Here is a 16,862-nt window from a genome sequence, read left to right on the forward strand (position 1 = left end):
CTCCTCCTCCTCCTCCTCCTCCTCCTCCTCCTCAGAGTCTAATAGACACCAGCCTCACGGCGTCGGTGATCAACCTCCTGGCCATCGCGGTGGAGCGCCACCAGACCGTCTTCACCATGCAGCTGCACAGCACCATGACCAACAAGCGCGTGGTGCTGCTCATCCTGGGCATCTGGGCCGTGGCCATCCTCATGGGCCTGATCCCCACCATGGGCTGGCACTGCCTGTGCGACCTGGACAGCTGCTCCACCATGGCGCCCATGTACAGCCGCAAGTACCTGATCTTCTGGGCCTTGCTCAACCTGCTCATCTTCCTGATCATGGTGGCCGTCTACACGCGCATCTTCCTGTACGTGCGCCACAAGAGCCACCGCATGTCGCAGCACACCTCGCAGACCAAGCACAAGGAGACGGTGGAGAACCTCATGAAGACCGTGGTCATGATCTTAGGTGAGGAGGGGGAACGCACGCACACACACACACACCACACACACACACACCACACCACACCACACACACACACACACACAGACACACCTCGCAGACCAAGCACAAGGAGACGGTGGAGAACCTCATGAAGACCGTGGTCATGATCTTAGGTGAGGACACACACTCTCTCTCTTGCACACACAAACACACTGAGAGATGGCCACGCACACACACACACACACACACTGAGAGGCAGACCAAGCACAAGGAGACGGTGAAGAACCTCATGAAGACCGTGGTCATGATCTTAGGTGAGGGGGGGGGGGGGAATACACGCATACACACACACACACGCACACACGCATACACACACACACGCATACACTCACACACAAACCTTTGTCTCCTGTCTATAATTTTGACATTCTTCCATACACACACTCTCTCTTGCACACACAAACACACTGAGAGATGGCCACACACATACACACACACACTGAGATCGGCAGACACACACTGAGTGCTTTTCCCCCCTTTGTTTATTAGGAAGAGTGTTTTTTTTGTGTGTGTGTGTGTGTGTGTGTGTGTGTGTGTGTGTGTGTGTGTGTGTGTGTGTGTGTGTGTGTGTGTGTGTGTGTGTGTGTGTGTGTGTGTGTGTGTGTGTGTGTGTGTGTGTGTGTGTGTGTGTGTGTGTGTGTGCGTGCTCCTGCTACCCCTTTTGGCAGTTAGTAGCCTGTATGTTGCTGCACATGGAACTGTACCTTTGGGCACAAGGCCTGATAGATCTCATCCCGTCACTCTAGTCCTGTTCTACTGGAAACACCCGACTGAAAGACAACACACACACACACACACACACACACACACACACACACACACACACACCACACACACACACACACACCACACACACACACACACACACACACACACACACACACACACACACACCACACACAACACACACATACACCACACACAACACACACACAACACACACATACTCGCTCCAGCAAATTTGGGTTCTGAATTGAAGACACATGGTGTTTGTATGCGCAGTTAAAACAAAACTAGGAAAACAGTGTGTTGTTTATGCTTGTGTACTGTAAACTAAAATACCACACAAGCACATATGCGTGGACACACACACACACACGGGCACACACACACACACGGGCACACACACACACACACACACACACACGGGCACACACAAACGGGCACACACAAACTGAGGCCTGTGTCAACTCGTTTAACCAGACACTCCCTCCTCAACCCCCCTCTTACAGAGCGTTCACATATTTTCTTTCTCTCTCTATGCATACACACTCCCATTCCCATCTCTCTCTCTCTCTCTCCTTCTCTCTCCACACACATTCTCTCTCTCTCTCTCTCTCTCTCTCTCCTCTCTCTATCTCTATCTCTCTTATTTTTGTCTTTTTTATTCTTTACCCCTTCTTTCCCTTTCCCTTCTCTTGTGTTTGACATGATGTGGACGAATCTGTTTGCCTGCGCAGCTGAGATTGTGGTGTGGGTTACCAAGAAGTGTGTGTGTGTGTGTGTGTAGGAGAGAGTGTGTGTGTGTGTGTGTGTGTGTGTGTGTGCAGCTGAGAGTGTGTGTGTGTGTGTGTGTGCAGCTGAGAGAGAGTGTGGTGTTGTTTACAACAAAAAGAAAATCTGTGTGTGTGTGTGTGTGTGTGTGTGTGTGTGTGTGTGTGTGTGTGTGTGTGTGTGTTTTCTCATCTATGGTGATCTGTCAGAACATGCACAGCCACTTCGGAAGGTGTAACACAGACCTACTGCCACTTCCTCTGCAAGTCCACACACACACACACACAGTGTGCACAGGACCCCTGTTTCAGCTGATGTGTGTGTGTGCATTCTTAGAGTGTGAAATCATTGCAATGTGATATTATCACCACACACACTCACCACACACACACTCACATTCACCACACAGTATGATTTTTTTTTTTTTTTTTTACTGTGGTACACATTTCTTCATCCAAGTTCATATAGTGTTACAGCACAATTCCCCTAGTTTTATTTTCCCCATCTCTCTCTCTCTCTGTTCCACATTCTCCCCCTCTCTTCCTCTCTCTCTGTGTGTCTCTCTCTCTCTCTCTCTCTCTCCCTTTTTTTCTCTCTCTCTCTCTCTCTCCCCGTGCCTCATACCTATCACCCTCCCACTCTCATACTCCCCTTATCTTCCAGTCCCCCCCCCCCTCTCTCCTTCGTTCTCAAGCTCTGTCTCACATATTTTTTGCTGATGTTTGTTTGAGGCTGTTTATAACTTAGCAGTTTTTGTCTTCTATGATGCCATGTGTCAGTTCTTGGTCATAGTGATTTAGCTAAATAGGGCGCTTTTCTGTCCCTCCCTTCCTGCTATTGGTGTGTTATTTGTGTGTATGTGTGTGTCACCTTAAGGAAACTTGAGTGAAGATTTTGATCTCTCTCTTCCCCTCACTATTCCCCCTCTTTATCCTCCTCTCTCTGCCCCTCACTTCTCCCACTCTCACTTCTGCTCCTCTCTCTTCCTCTTTCTCCCCCTCTCACTTCTCCTCTTTCTTACCCTTCCTCTTCTGAACCTCTCTTCTCTTCTCTTCCTTCCTCCCTCCCCCCTTTCCTCCTCCTCTGTACTCCTCTTCTGCTCTCTCAATACTTCTTTCTTTCTTTCTTTCTTTCTTTCTTTCTCTCTCCCTCCATCCATCCATCCATCTTTCTCTCTCTCTTCCCCTCTCTCCATCCACCCCCTCTCTCTCTCTCTCGTTCCCTCCCTCCATCCATCCATCTTTCTCTCTCTTTCCCTCTCTCCATCCACCCCCCCTCTCTCCCTCCCTCCTCCAGGTGCCTTTGTGATCTGCTGGACCCCGGGTCTGGTGGTTCTGCTGCTTGACGGGCTGGACTGTGTGTCCTGCCAGGTGCTAAAATACGAGAAGTACTTCCTGATCCTGGCCGAGTGCAACTCGCTGGTCAACCCCATCATCTACTCCTACCGCGACAAGGACATGCGCCGCACCTTCCGCAAGATCCTCTGCTACCTGTGCCCGGTCCGGTGCCGGAGGGCTGCCGGCGCCGATGCCTCGGGGGTGCGTTTCAGCACGGTGGACCACGAGGTACTGTCCGAGAGCAACGGCTCGCACTACCCCCACCCATGTGAAGCCGCCGCCACCGGCGACCACAAGAACGGGATAGGTGACGGGGGTGGCAAAGGCTCAGGCTGAAAACTACCCCCTCCCCTTTCCCTGACACCAAATATCCGATTTTTACTGGCGGCGTGCTTTATAATCAATAATTTTATAATCAAGCATTTTGACATTTTTGTCCCTAAACTGCGGTGGTGGCAAAGACACTGCCCTACCCCCACCCCATCCCCATCCCCCAAACATGTTTAATCATTTTTTTCAAATTCCAAATGTTTTATGTGTATTACTCACAACTGCAACCGCAAACGCACGTGACCAATCCAGACGTCTTTTTGTTTTATAATCACTATTTTTAAACCTTTTTTTTAATTGGGGTGGTGGGGGGGTGGAGGAAAAACAGGAAAAGCCATCCCATTCACAAAGGACCCCGCCACTACAAACCTGAATGTTTAGTTTCTTCATAAACCTTCAAACTCTTGATCAGCAACCTCCTAATTGCGCCGCAAGCGAAACCTCCTGCGCTTGTCAGGTCCATGTCCCGTGCCATCACACACCAGCTGCCGCTACTGTCTTGTGTCACCACTCCATCACCAGGGGAGGCCCACCAATGGGTGCTGTTTTGTGTATACACTATATGCCGTGTGTGTGTGTGTGTGTGTGTGTGTGTGTGTGTGGTGTGTGTGTGTGTGTGTGTGTGTAATATACAGTGATGAATAGTTCATGGGTTAGTGCGTGATATGGGTTAGGGTTAGGGCGGGGTTTCTCAATACTGCACCTGGAACCTGTGCAAAACAAATCTCCATCCATCTATCTATCAGGAGTAAGGGCGGTCTCAGGAGCAGGATTAGGAAACCCTGGTCGAGTGTGTTGGGGTCGCTGCTTTTTTTGTTTGTGCTGTGTTGTGTATTTGTTTTTATGTTTTTGCTGTCTTTGTCTCTGTTGTGTTTAGAGAAGCACAAGGATTTCTTCCCAATTGCGGGTAATGAGCAGAATCGCTCGCCGCCTCTTCTCCCCCCCCCCAACAAAAGATAAATAAATGAAATCATGCTCCATGATTGGACAGAAATCACATGGTTCAAATTCAGTCCGTAATCAGGACTTCTGGCCAGAATTGCTGAAATATCAGATTTATTTTGTTGAATTCGATCAAGATTGCTATGACGGTAAACATTTGTTCCAAATGTTTCTCAGGCGTATGTTTTGCTTGGCATTCTCTTGGTATCTCTCGGCTACGTCGAGTAACGCACACTTGTATTTTCAGTGCTGCTGCCGCTTCTGTGTTGCCACTTCTTCTGTCCATTAAGGGTTTCACTTCCACACCTGCGTTTCATAGGGAGAGATTCAAAACAGACATCAAAGGTGTCTCTGTGTGTGGGTGGGTGTGTGGGTGCGCGCAAACTCCAACGTTAACCTTTTTTCCAAATTTACATAAGCAGGCTGACTGGTCGCTCTCTGGGCTTCCGCAACAGATGCATGGAGCTGTGTGTCAAATGCCAGCGCTTCCTTATTTGTGCTGTCGAAACTATGTGGCCTTGGTGAGGCCTGGTTGAAGGCTTAAGAGCCGTTTAAACCTTAAAGGGACATTTCACTATAAATAAATAAATAAATAAATAAAGGGAGTAGAAGTAAAAAATTAAACGTCGTGTGCAAACTTGGTCTGTCGTGACTTTTATAAAAGGTTTGCTTGTTGACAGTGCCAAAATGGCCACGCCTTAATTGAGATTCTCTGTGGCGGTTACCGTAATTTCCGGACTATTGAGCGCACCTTAATATAAGCCTCACCCACTGAATTAGAAAAAAAATATATATTTTTAACATAAGTAAGCCTGTCTATAAGCCGCAGGTGCCTATCGGTACATTGAAACAAATGAACTTTACACAGGCTAAAATGAATATCAAAAGTAATACAATAGTGATGCATATTATTAGTTTTGCCAGTTACGATAAGTGCACTGTTGCTTTAAGAGAGCACAGTTGCAAGAGGCAACCAGAAGCTAGAACGTTAGATTGAAGACAGCGAGATAGAAGAAAGACGCTAGTTTGAAACCAGTGAGCTAAAGAACTTGAAAAGACTGGATTTGTATTGTTGTAAACTTTTATTTTATTTTCTAAAGTGTTTTGAGTTGTGTTCTGTCTACGCCGGTAGACTGTGGTTATTTTGACATTAGTTAAGTTATTGAGATACTGAGAAATCGCGTGGAGCTAAGCATCCATGCTAGCATCCTAGCTCCACAAAGCCACCGTAAACACAAAGCCACCGTATACAGTCACAGGTATCATAATCCATAAATTAGCCGCGTCATTGTTTAAGCCGCGAGGTTCAAAGCGTGGGAAAAAAGTAGCGGCTTATAGTCCGGAAATTACGCTACATTGTTTCAATGAACGACGCCTTAATTGAGATTCTCTGTGGTGCTAACGTTGTTTCGACGAACAACGCCTTTATTGAGATTTTCATCTCTGGATGGTTGTTTGCATGGAGACGGTGCCACTGGGAACAAACAAAGAATCCTTTGTGTTTACATTTATTGTATTGCATTTACTCCTTCAACCGACCCTTTTTTTTTTTTTTTTTTTTTCTTTTTTTTTTTAGTCCAAAGTGATTTACCGTACAGGTCGTCGCCATGGGAACCCATGATTCTGGCCGTTTCTCACTTTAAACAACATGGCTGATGGCTGATTTTAGTTATTCAGTCATTTCACTGTTCCCTGACGAGTAGTTTTGTTGGTGCTCATCTCTTTAGTATTTTGGTTCTCGATTTTAGGTAGAGTCTGTGATTCTTATCCAGAATAGTTTGTCCAATTCAGTTAATTGCTCCTCATGGTCCTGTAGCTGTTCGTTCAGTGTGTGTGCACTCAAATAAAAAACTGGTCTGTCTGTACACACCACCTAAATATTTGCTCACCAATGAAGAGAGAAGTGTTTCATGCAACCCTGGAGGTTGGAGATTGACTACAAGATCCGTATCAGAGCCAGATCAGAGCCAGATCAGAGCCGCATCCGCCCAAAGGCCTGCTGTCTATAAGGAGACCAGAGCCGTATCTCTGTAATCTAACTGCATGATGTGGTTCCTGTCAAAACCGATAACGTGAGCTGGTGCTACACATGCACACGCACGCAGGTACACACTCACACACGCAGGTCACGCACACACACACACACACACACACACGCATACACACGCAGGTACAGACAAACACACAAACACACAAACACACACACACACACACACACACACACACGCAGGTACACACACTCGCACACATACACTCACTCGCACACACACTTGCACACACGCAGGCACACACACAGTAGTGTGGTGGTGGTTGGAGGCCGACTCTACAAAATGGGTGCAGTCCATATCAGAGCCATATTGTTCAAAGGACCTGTAAGGAGACCTGAGCTGCCTCTTCACTATTAGATGATAGATAGATACTGTAGATAGATGGATACTTTATTAATCCAGAGGGAAATTTAGGTCATCCATAGTAGCTTATACACTTACTCACAGACAGACATACATACATAAATCACATACACATAGGGGGGACATGTTCACTGGGAGTGGGGTGTTTACAGATACAGGAATGGCTCTGACCCTATGGTACATTGTGCATAGATTGGTAAAGTGTTGATGTCCACGAGGAAAGTGTTCTTGTGCTGCAAGTGAGGATAGTGCAAGAGATCGTGTTCATGTGCTTGTGTGGATAGTGCAACGTTCGTGTGTGTGTGTGTGTGTGTGTGTGTGTGTGTGTGTGTGTGTGTGTGTGTGTGTGTGTGTGTGTGTGTGTGTGTGTGTGTGTGGATAGTGCAAAGAGATATTGTTCAGTCTGTGCAAGGGGCTAGTATAGCCAGTAGAGGGATGGATGGACATTGGGATGATAAGTGAAGAGAAGAGAAGGGCAGACTAAGGTAGACTCATGCAGAGAAGTCCATCTCCCTTCTCCTCCCCTTCTGTGTGGCGTTATGCAGCTGAATGGCCCTGGGGACAAAGGACTTCCTCAGCCTGTCCGATGAGTCTGGAGTCTGCCACTGAATATGCTCTTCTGTCTGTTGAGAGTACTGTGTAGTGGGTGGTGGACATTGTCCAAGATAGTCAGCAACCTACTCGGGGTCCTTCTCTCCGCCACCGTTGTGAGGCAGTCCAGTTCGGTGCCCACAACAGCTCCCGCCTTCCTCACCAGCCTGTCTAGTCGCCCGGTTATTATGCAAGGTGCTTGCAATGACATCCTGTCAAAACCGAGACCGTGAACTGGTGGTTTACACACTTGTGTACACACACACACGTACACACACACACACACACACTTGTACACACACACACACACACACTTGTACACACACACACTGAGGTACACACACACAAATACATACTCAGAGGTGTTAAGAGGCAGCGGTTTCCTGTTTGGAGTGTGTGTGTGTGTGTGTGTGTGTGTGTCTGCGCCCACAACTCCTTTAAGACTCCTCGAAACACTCTCCTCTGCCCCCTAGTGGCCATATTCTGTACTGCAGCTGTCTGTATAACTCACACTGGCCTCTCCAGTGTGTACCGACGTCTTTGGTAGTGAAATGTCAAAGTTCAATGGAAACGGGGGCCATGGTTAGAGGTGATAAACCCAATGCCAAATGTTAAAGGGACTTTCCACTCAAATGACAATATGCTGCAGTGCCTGCAGTCACTGGTGTAAAGGTTTGTTCGTCAGCCCAGGGCAAGATGAGCTTGCCACGCGTTAAACCACAAGCGCCTCGCTTTACAGGTTCTCATTTCCATGGAAACGGGACCACCGCCACCACACTTCTGGTCTGTCTTTTCTTTCTTTCTTTTTTTTTTTTTTTTTTCTCTCTCCTCCTGAAAGAGTCGTTGAGCAGAGAGAGTTGTTTACATGATAAGAGGCCCAGTGTCTTCCCGGGGTCTGTCCGCTGTGTTTTAGAGACACCACCGTTGCCGTGGTTGTGGTACGGCACTGTTTTGTGGCCATCATGGAAAAGTTGAGTTGCTGTAATTTGCTGTTTGTAGGTCAGTCGTAAAAACCCCCGACGTCGGGTCATCGGGGGAGACTTGGGGACGTGCAACTGTTTTGGGGTCTTCTGTTGCTAGGAGCTGGGGTGCTGATGTAAACAAACAGTTCTTGTGGACCTCATGTTGTTTGAATTACAGTGTATCTAACAGGAGGGTGGGAGAGGGACGTCATGTTTTTGGTGGGGGGTAGAAAGAGAGGGCCGTTTGATTAACGTCACATGATGAATGTGAGCGAGTGGGTTTGATTATTATATATATATATTTTTATATTACTTTTACTCCTTTTGTCCTTCCCTGTTGTTTGGAGGAAAAGTGTGTGCCTCAGTCTGTCTGTCATCAACATCTGTTGTGTGTGTGTGTGTGTGTGTGTGTGTGTGTGTGTGTGTGTGTGTGTGTGTGTGTGTCGCTGTGATTCTCGCTTAGTGCAAAACATGGACCTCTCTCCAACCAGTCACATGCACATACACATTTCCTGCAGGCTTCACATTTACCCCTACACACACACACACACACACACACACACACACACACACACACACACACACACACACGCACACACACACTTTCTTTTCCACACTATATCCCTATATCACAGGATTGAGTGACTCTCTTGTTCTCCTGTCTTGCATTCTATTGTGTGTACATATAAGTATATAGATATTATATTGAGGGACAAGTTGCTGGGAACAAAAAAAGAAATAATTTTTCAAATGGTAAATAAACAGGCCTTGGAAAGGGCCACTGAAATCCTGTGTTATCGCCTTGTTATGTCTGTGTCAGTTGGATGGAGTGATCGCCATTGCTTGATCATGCCTGCCTGCTTGTGAGCAACGGTTGCTTGGTTACTGTAATCTACAGTGCCAAGCAGAGCCCATAGGAGCCAAAATGTGGACACAAACACCAATGACAAACAATCACTGTAAATGCTCATGAAATTAAAAAAAAATAAATATATATATTTTTAAACCAAATAAGGCGATTTTTACATTTTGGTGACCAATTGTGCAGGTTCAGGTTACTGACTGCAGTCGTGTCAGAAGTGTATCAGTGTCCACATTATCGCTGCTGGCTTCTCTCTCCCTCTCACACACACGTACACACACACACACACACACACACACACACACCTGGCTCACCAGGGCATGACCACATTATTTGCCAAACAAATTTGAGTCCTTCACCACGCCCTGTGACGGACTTCCTACAGTGTCACCAAAGCATGTTTCAGTTTCCCTGGTAACCCCAGGCAGCGTCCAATACCAACCACCACAGTCCTTTGCTCTGATCTGAGCAGACCTAGGGGGTACTCCATCAGACCTAGGGGGTACTCCATCAGACCTCGGGGGTACTCCATCAGACCTCGGGGGTACTCCATCAGACCTAGGGGGTATTCCATCAGACCTAGGGGGTATTCCGAGAGCATGGTTTAGTGACACACCGGCAAGTGGTAAACCTCCTAAAAGAAGAGGCCCTTTGTTTTGCTTAGAGAATGAAGCCATGGGGCTCTTCTATTACGAGGTCTACCCCCTTGCACCCGAGTGTGTGTGTGTGTGTGTGTGTGTGTGTGTGTGTGTGTGTGTGTGTGTGTGTGTGTGTGTGTGTGTGTGTGTTTATGGATCTCCCTTTGCCTTCCCATCACAGATCACCCACTATACACTTGGGCTTATACAGGAAGCGCAAACACACCACACACTGTCCTCAGTCACCCACCACTACAACTGAGACTAAAACCTATTCAAAGCATTTTCTTTTTTTTTTGGTCGGATACAAATATTTCTATAAATAACCCTTTCTTTATCATTGGGTATATTTGGCTTGTCCTTGTGAGAACCTAATACGGGTTATTTTGGCATGAAAGATTTCTGGGTGGGCCTTCATGTGAGAACCAGAGCGAAGAACCCGTCTTTGACGATGAAGAACCCGCCTTTGACGATGTAAACTCAGGAAGTTTATGTTTTGTGACCTCGGAAGGTCTTCATTGTAAATATCCATTTTTAATTGTATTGCACCATCAACTCTAATCATTAAATGAGGGGGTCTCGCAGAACCCAAGAACTAAATTGAAGCATTTGACAAACACCGCACGCGGTCTTCCTTTGGATTAGAGGGGTTTGTAACGGACTATAAACAGGCTTCACCAAAGTATTCTCCTAAATATAAAATGATGACTTTAGCCTCTGCATGTTTTTGTAATTAGGAGTAGAAATGATCGGCATTCCAGCTACCCAGACCTTTTCATGGGTGTTCGTGATGCGCTCTGCCGACCGCCGAAATCTAACCCTCCTCAAACGGTGAATCACCAAATCTAGCCATGCCCTCCTCATCAAACGGTGAATCACTTAACTGGAATTAGAGAAGAGTAACTAAAGCAAAACATTAGCTTAAATATTTGGCGTAACCTTCTAAATACTTGGTAGGGAGAAGGAACGTGCCTTATGCTTCGTAATCCTCAACATGAAATCACTGAAATTGCATGAAGTCACATTTAGTCATGTTATATCCTGTATCAGAAAAAATATATAAGAAATGTTTTCATCCCAATCAGCTAAAAATTGTAGCCATTCAACACAGAGATGATTACAGCACACCTCTTCCTGAAGCGATCTTTAATCTTCAATGATTTTAGAAGCCACCCATTTTAAGTCAATGACAAAAATGAAAATATAGTAGACCATCAAACAGAAGTTGTTAAATCTACTAATTTGACATATTCTACACTTAAATGTATGTCCGGCATGTGATGGTGGTGATGATGATGATGATGATGATGATGATGAGTAATCCTCTTTACATCTTCCTTACCAAACTCTTCTCCTGTCCACGCTCTTCACTCCTCCACCTCTCCCTCCATCTTCTCTTCCCCTCTCTCTCTCTCTCTCTCTCTCTCTCTCTCTCTCTCTCTCTCTCTTTCCCTCTCTCCATCTTCTTTTCCCCTCTCTCTCTCTACATCTTCTCTTCCCCTCTCTCTCTCTCTACATATTCTCTTCCCCTCTCTCTTTACCCTTCTCTCCCTCCATCTTCTCTCTCTCTCTCTCTCTCTCTCTCTCTCTCTCTCTCTCTCTCTCTCTCTCTCTCTCTGCCATTGCCTCTGTAGCCTGTGAAGGACCAGAACCAGAAGGAACCGAACGGAACTCGGCTGGAACTGGGCCAAGCGGAGAACCTTCTGAGCTCCTCAGAAAGCTAAGCAAGTCAACTCTGGACTGAAGGATGAAATGGATTGAACCACCAAAGGATGGACTGATGAATTGATGGATTAAATAGATGAAGTGATTGATCCACCCTATTGATCCAGTTAATTGACTCGAAGGGGAGGGGTGGGGAGGGGGGAGGGGTGGTCGTCTCCAGGAGGGCACATTTGGTGGGTGGGTGAGGGAGGGAGTGAATGACTGTCTTCAGGGAAGAAAAGGGATGTTAGTTGAATAATGGAAGGATGCATAGAAAGAGCCAATAAAATAAGAGTAACTTCTTTTTTAACTTTTTTTTTTAAGGATGGTTCTGGGCTCACTCCGCTGGGAGCTTAGCAGCTAACTGAACCCACATCCAGTGCAGTTTTATCTGCCTCCAAAACTTAAATTTTTATTCAGTTTGGTTTTTAAATTATACCTTGTCAAATGGAGACATTTTGGGGCAGGAGTTGTAATGCTGACGTGTATATGTGTATCCTTGTTGAAGTGGTGGTGTTGTTTTTTTGGGGGGTTAGCCTATTAGCCGTGTTTGCCTTTAGCTGATGCTAACTTTGCCTTTTAAGAAAGAGATTATGTTTTTAGAGAACAAGTTGGATATGTGTTTGTATTGGTTCCGTGCCTGTGTGTGTGTGTGTGTGTGTCCGCATGTCTGTGTGTTCATGATGATTATCATGCCTCCAGGCATGTTGACAGAGCTACCTGTTTCTCCAAGACGGAGAGAGATGCGTTGTAGCTACAGTCAGCTCATTCTACTTGAATTTAGTTTTAGTTTCTTTTTTTTTTTTGGCTCTGGCTGACAAAGTTATGAACATAGGTCTTTAGGCTAATTCATATCATATTTCTGTATATATACTGTATCAACCCCTGTAGAGATGGCCGCCGCTAGGTCTGTCTCGCACTGTCCTCGCTAGGTCTGTCTCACACTGAGCACAGATAAAATTACTGCAATGTTTGACTTGACATGAGATTTCATAGCAGTGTTAAAGTTAAAGTGCCTTATCCTCGAACTTTCTACTTTAAGATATACATACATTCATATCAGTTGATGAAGGTGGATGCCATTAAAGGGAATCTCTCAATAATGTTCCTGTCTCTCTCTCTTTCTTTTTTCTTTTCCAAAATGTTTTCTTTTTTTTTTTCTTTGCTTTGTACTTCCATCCAATGTGACTGCAGATATACATTTTCATCAGTAGCCTTGTATTACACACACGCACGCACACACGGACACACGCACACACACACGTACTTCCTCTGTATTAATGAACCACATGATGGTGACCCTTTGCTTCTCCAGTAACTGTACTCTCCACTAGTCCCCACCGGTCTCCATCAGTAACGACACACGTGTACTGTAGTGGTGTCAGCAAAATATGTATTTATTTTTAATAAAATAATAGATTTAAAGAGGCAAACAAACCAGCTAAAGTAGAAAAACCAAGTCTTTTCACAGGCACCTGTGGCAGCTACAGTCCGAAAACCTCTACTCAGACGCTGGGTTGTCGGGGGTTGGTCATCGTAGTCTGTGCTGCTTTTCTATATTTAGTACCTGACCTCTGAGTGCCGTGAGTGGATATCCTGCAACGCAGATAGTTTACAGTGTAGTTGGCCATTTCTCAGCAATAAAAAAAAAAATAACAAAATACATTTAATTTAAAAAAAAAAAGTTAATTTAACTCCTTCCACATTCATCCGCTGAATCAACAGATTTCTTTTGTCCAGCTGAATTGAAGATTATTTATTCTGAACCTAGATGACCCTCTCCTCTCTCTCACACACACTCCATATATTTTAACAAGTAATGATTTGAAAAATGGCCACCTCTAACCTGCACTGCATCCTTCAAAGTTCAAACAGGGAGAATCTCTTCGGAGATTGCGAGCTTTTCCTGGTGCTTTTCCGGATATTTGGGACCGACAATCTTTTGAGAGACAGAGACCCTTTTCTGTTGTTGCCGATAGACAACTTTTCCAGAAAGTTTTTTCTCCGCTTCTGTTTTTTGAACGACAGCGCTCTCTTCAGGCCAGTCCACGAGAGCACCTTGTCTTTCTTGCGTCTGCCGAAAAGAGTTTGGAGTTGGATGCACCCATCTCAGATATCGGTCTGTTCAAAGCAAACAGGTCATTAATGTTCCAAATACTCCCACCTCAGCTAACCATTATAGAATAGAATACAATAGCCTATGGTTAAAACATTTTTTTTTAAACACAAACCAAACGAATACATAGCTTACAATTCCTAAAATACAAAACAAATTGATAATAAAATAATAAATGAACACAAGCAATTATTTCGTTACAGACCACGCCACTTATTACACAACAGTTGAATGCCTTCCCGCACACACAACACACACACTTTAACTTAATAGACAGTTCTTGACAACACTCAACATGTTGGCCTGAATCTACGAAAATAAGTAAACAGACACGAGCTTACCGTCTCAGTCCCCTTCGTTGCTACTTCAGCAAGCACTCAGCCACTGTACGCTTAGACCACTGGTTATGCGTATTTAGCCGATTCAACCTGCCGTGTTGCACTTTGTCGTCACTCATTCTCTAGATCAGGGGTTCTCAAACTTTTGCAAGCTGGGCCCCCCCAAAGCTGGTTAGGGGTAGTTGGGGCCCCCCCAGCGCGTGGCCCGCCGCCACCACCCTCAACTACACCACCATATATAGATAGATAGATAGATAGATAGCATATTGTTATTGATAGGCCTGACATGTCAAGGTTAGGCTATTGTTAGGCCCATACAGACAATTATTATAACTATTTATTATTATTATTATTATTATTGTTATTATTATCAGTAATAGTAGGCCTATTAGTAGGCTATTCATTATTATCACCATCATTATGTTATTATTATTATAATTAATGACTATCGACCAATTATTATTATTGTATTATTATCATAATAATAATTAGTGTTATTATTGCTATAATTTGGATACTGTTATTATTATGGGCCTCTTGTGATCTTTACAAAAAAAATCCTACAGGTCTGTCAATGTGAGACATGAGCCTGCTTTGCACTGCAAAGGTTCTCAAATCTTGGGGCAATGTTTGAAAACATATCCTCAGGTCATCCTCGATCTGTGCGCGGTTGCGGTATTTAGTTTTGAGCGCAGTCAGTCTTGAAAAGCCTGCCTGGCACAAATATGTCGACGCGAAAAGGATGAGCATTTTTAAGACTATGTCGCAAAGGTGATCATTGCTATCCAGAATGACGAAATAGGGGAGATGCTTAAGTCTACTGTCACTCTTCAATTGCTCTTTCATGTCTATTGACAGCTCGTCTGCTGAGCAGAGAAATGGATCCCGAACTTAGGCGAATGAACGGTAGTCCTCTTTGAAATAGGACCCAAACTGATTTCTGATATTCGGCGTGATACAATGTCATTTGACATAAGTATTGCGATGAGTTTAGCTTCTATTCTACACGTCTTGCGCGGCCGGCAAAATCAGTGTTTCGGCAATTGTATGGAGTTGGCCAAGCTTAGCAATTCTATGAGCAACTACATAAGATGCCTCCAGACACTGCTTGGAGATGGTGGTTCGTTGTTGCTGGAGGCCATCACATTCATGTTTAAAGAAGTCCACAGGCTTCTCTTTCTGACTTTTACGAATCAGAAACGTGTCCATAGTTGTGTTTGTTTGCTGATACAGTGTGTGTGAAGTTAATAAGGTTCTAATTTCAACGTCGTGTTCTTGTATGTGTGGTTGTGAACGACATGGATAAGGATAAGGCTGTGCTAGGCAATGATTCCTAACAAAACTAACTGTACACAATGTAGACGGGGACAGCACAAAATAGTATTCAAGTGCTGGTGTTTTATTTGTTGCAACACGGTGGATGATACAAAAATATAAAGGTAGGTGTTAAGGAGAAAAGGGCTAGCTGCAGTTGGAAAAAGGTAGCAAGCTAGGCTAGCTCTCGGGGCTACGAGCTTTTTCAAAAGACTGGGGCAAATTACTCCTTAGAATAGGCTACGAATAGACCTACTGCAAGCGCAGTAAGGTATTACTAAGGAAGGAGTGAGTCTTTAAAAAGACTGTTTATAAAGCAATGAATATCTGAATGATACAGGAAACAAGAGAAATTGAACAAACTCTGCAGAGTCATCTCAGGGTGAGAGCTTACCAATGCCTGCGTTTTTTTTTTATACTCGGAAACTTAGGTGCAACTCGCGTTCAAATGAAAAAACTCTGTTTTGATTGGTGGATCAGGAGCAAAACCGTATTTGATTTGTTTGGGTCAGTCCAGCCCCTTGCATTTCGCCACTGAGGGAGCTTTCACTAACCAGTGACAGGTCGGCGGTAGTTTTTTTTTTTCTCCGTCTGTGACATCGCGCCCCCCCTGGAGAGTGTTCGCGCCCCCCCAGGGGGGCGCGCCCCCCACTTTGAGAACCACTGCTCTAGATTGTTCCATGATCCTGATTAGATGTAGGATAATATGAAAAATGATCCGCCTCCAAAGATCCCCTTTTCTCTTGAATCTCTCTCTTTCTCTCGTTCTCTCTCACACACACACACGCACATTCAAACATAAAGATCCGCAGGTTAAAAATCCAACCTCACAGCAGTAGTTGAGTTTTCAAAAGAAAATTCATTGCTGTTTAGCAAACTTCGCAAACCAAGTACGCCCGCATGACAGGCCCACAACCATACTCTCTGTGAAACCTGTCTTCCTGCATACCAGGTGCTGTTCCAAGTTTGGTATGTATGAGGGGCCGTTTAGGACTTAACTATTGAGACACTCTCACACTCACTACTGAGACACTCTCACATGTACTAATGAAACACTCCTTCGTGCTATGCTGGTATGCACAACCCGTGCCTTGATCAGTAGCGGGCATAGAAGAGGACGCTCCTCTGATTGGCTCTATCGTTTTTCTTGTAAAGAAATGGACGGACCAGCTGTAGTAGTGTCTCTGACGGCTTATTGTGTAACAATACCTGCGCACTCTCTACATCAAAATTGCTTTTTTTATTAGTTTACACATATTAATTGTAGTAGACTTTAAAGTTGCCAAATCTAGAATTAGTTTTTTGTTGGTCCTCTATTCCATATTCGTGAATAGTCT

General features: G+C 44.9%; 1 protein-coding gene and 1 long non-coding RNA gene across 5 annotated transcripts in view; one reads left to right on the forward strand and one right to left on the reverse strand.

Annotated features, from left to right (window-relative positions):
- lpar2b (lysophosphatidic acid receptor 2b) overlaps positions 1-12,862 on the forward strand; it is a 26,955-nt gene extending 14,093 nt beyond the window's left edge. For 3 of the 4 annotated variants that reach the window (XM_031562196.2, XM_031562194.2, XM_031562195.2), the window contains 4 exons: positions 36-450; positions 3,277-3,545; positions 4,525-4,554; positions 11,688-12,862. In XM_031562196.2, the coding sequence (XP_031418056.1) occupies positions 36-450; positions 3,277-3,545; positions 4,525-4,554; positions 11,688-11,777 (804 nt within the window). In that variant the 3' untranslated portion in view covers positions 11,778-12,862. The remainder of the gene's footprint in view (positions 1-35; positions 451-3,276; positions 3,546-4,524; positions 4,555-11,687) is intronic. The other variant, XM_012830873.3, reaches the window with a different exon arrangement.
- Positions 12,863-12,901: 39 nt separating this feature from the next.
- On the reverse strand, positions 12,902-14,333 carry LOC116219165. The gene is made up of 3 exons (XR_004163097.2): positions 14,215-14,333; positions 13,604-13,878; positions 12,902-13,353 (listed from the first exon to the last, which is right to left on the reverse strand). It is a non-coding gene; the product is annotated as an uncharacterized LOC116219165 (long non-coding RNA).
- Positions 14,334-16,862: the final 2,529 nt, after the last annotated feature.

This window comes from Clupea harengus, chromosome 24, assembly GCF_900700415.2.
Source record: "Clupea harengus chromosome 24, Ch_v2.0.2, whole genome shotgun sequence".
Taxonomy (NCBI): Eukaryota; Metazoa; Chordata; class Actinopteri; order Clupeiformes; family Clupeidae; genus Clupea; species Clupea harengus.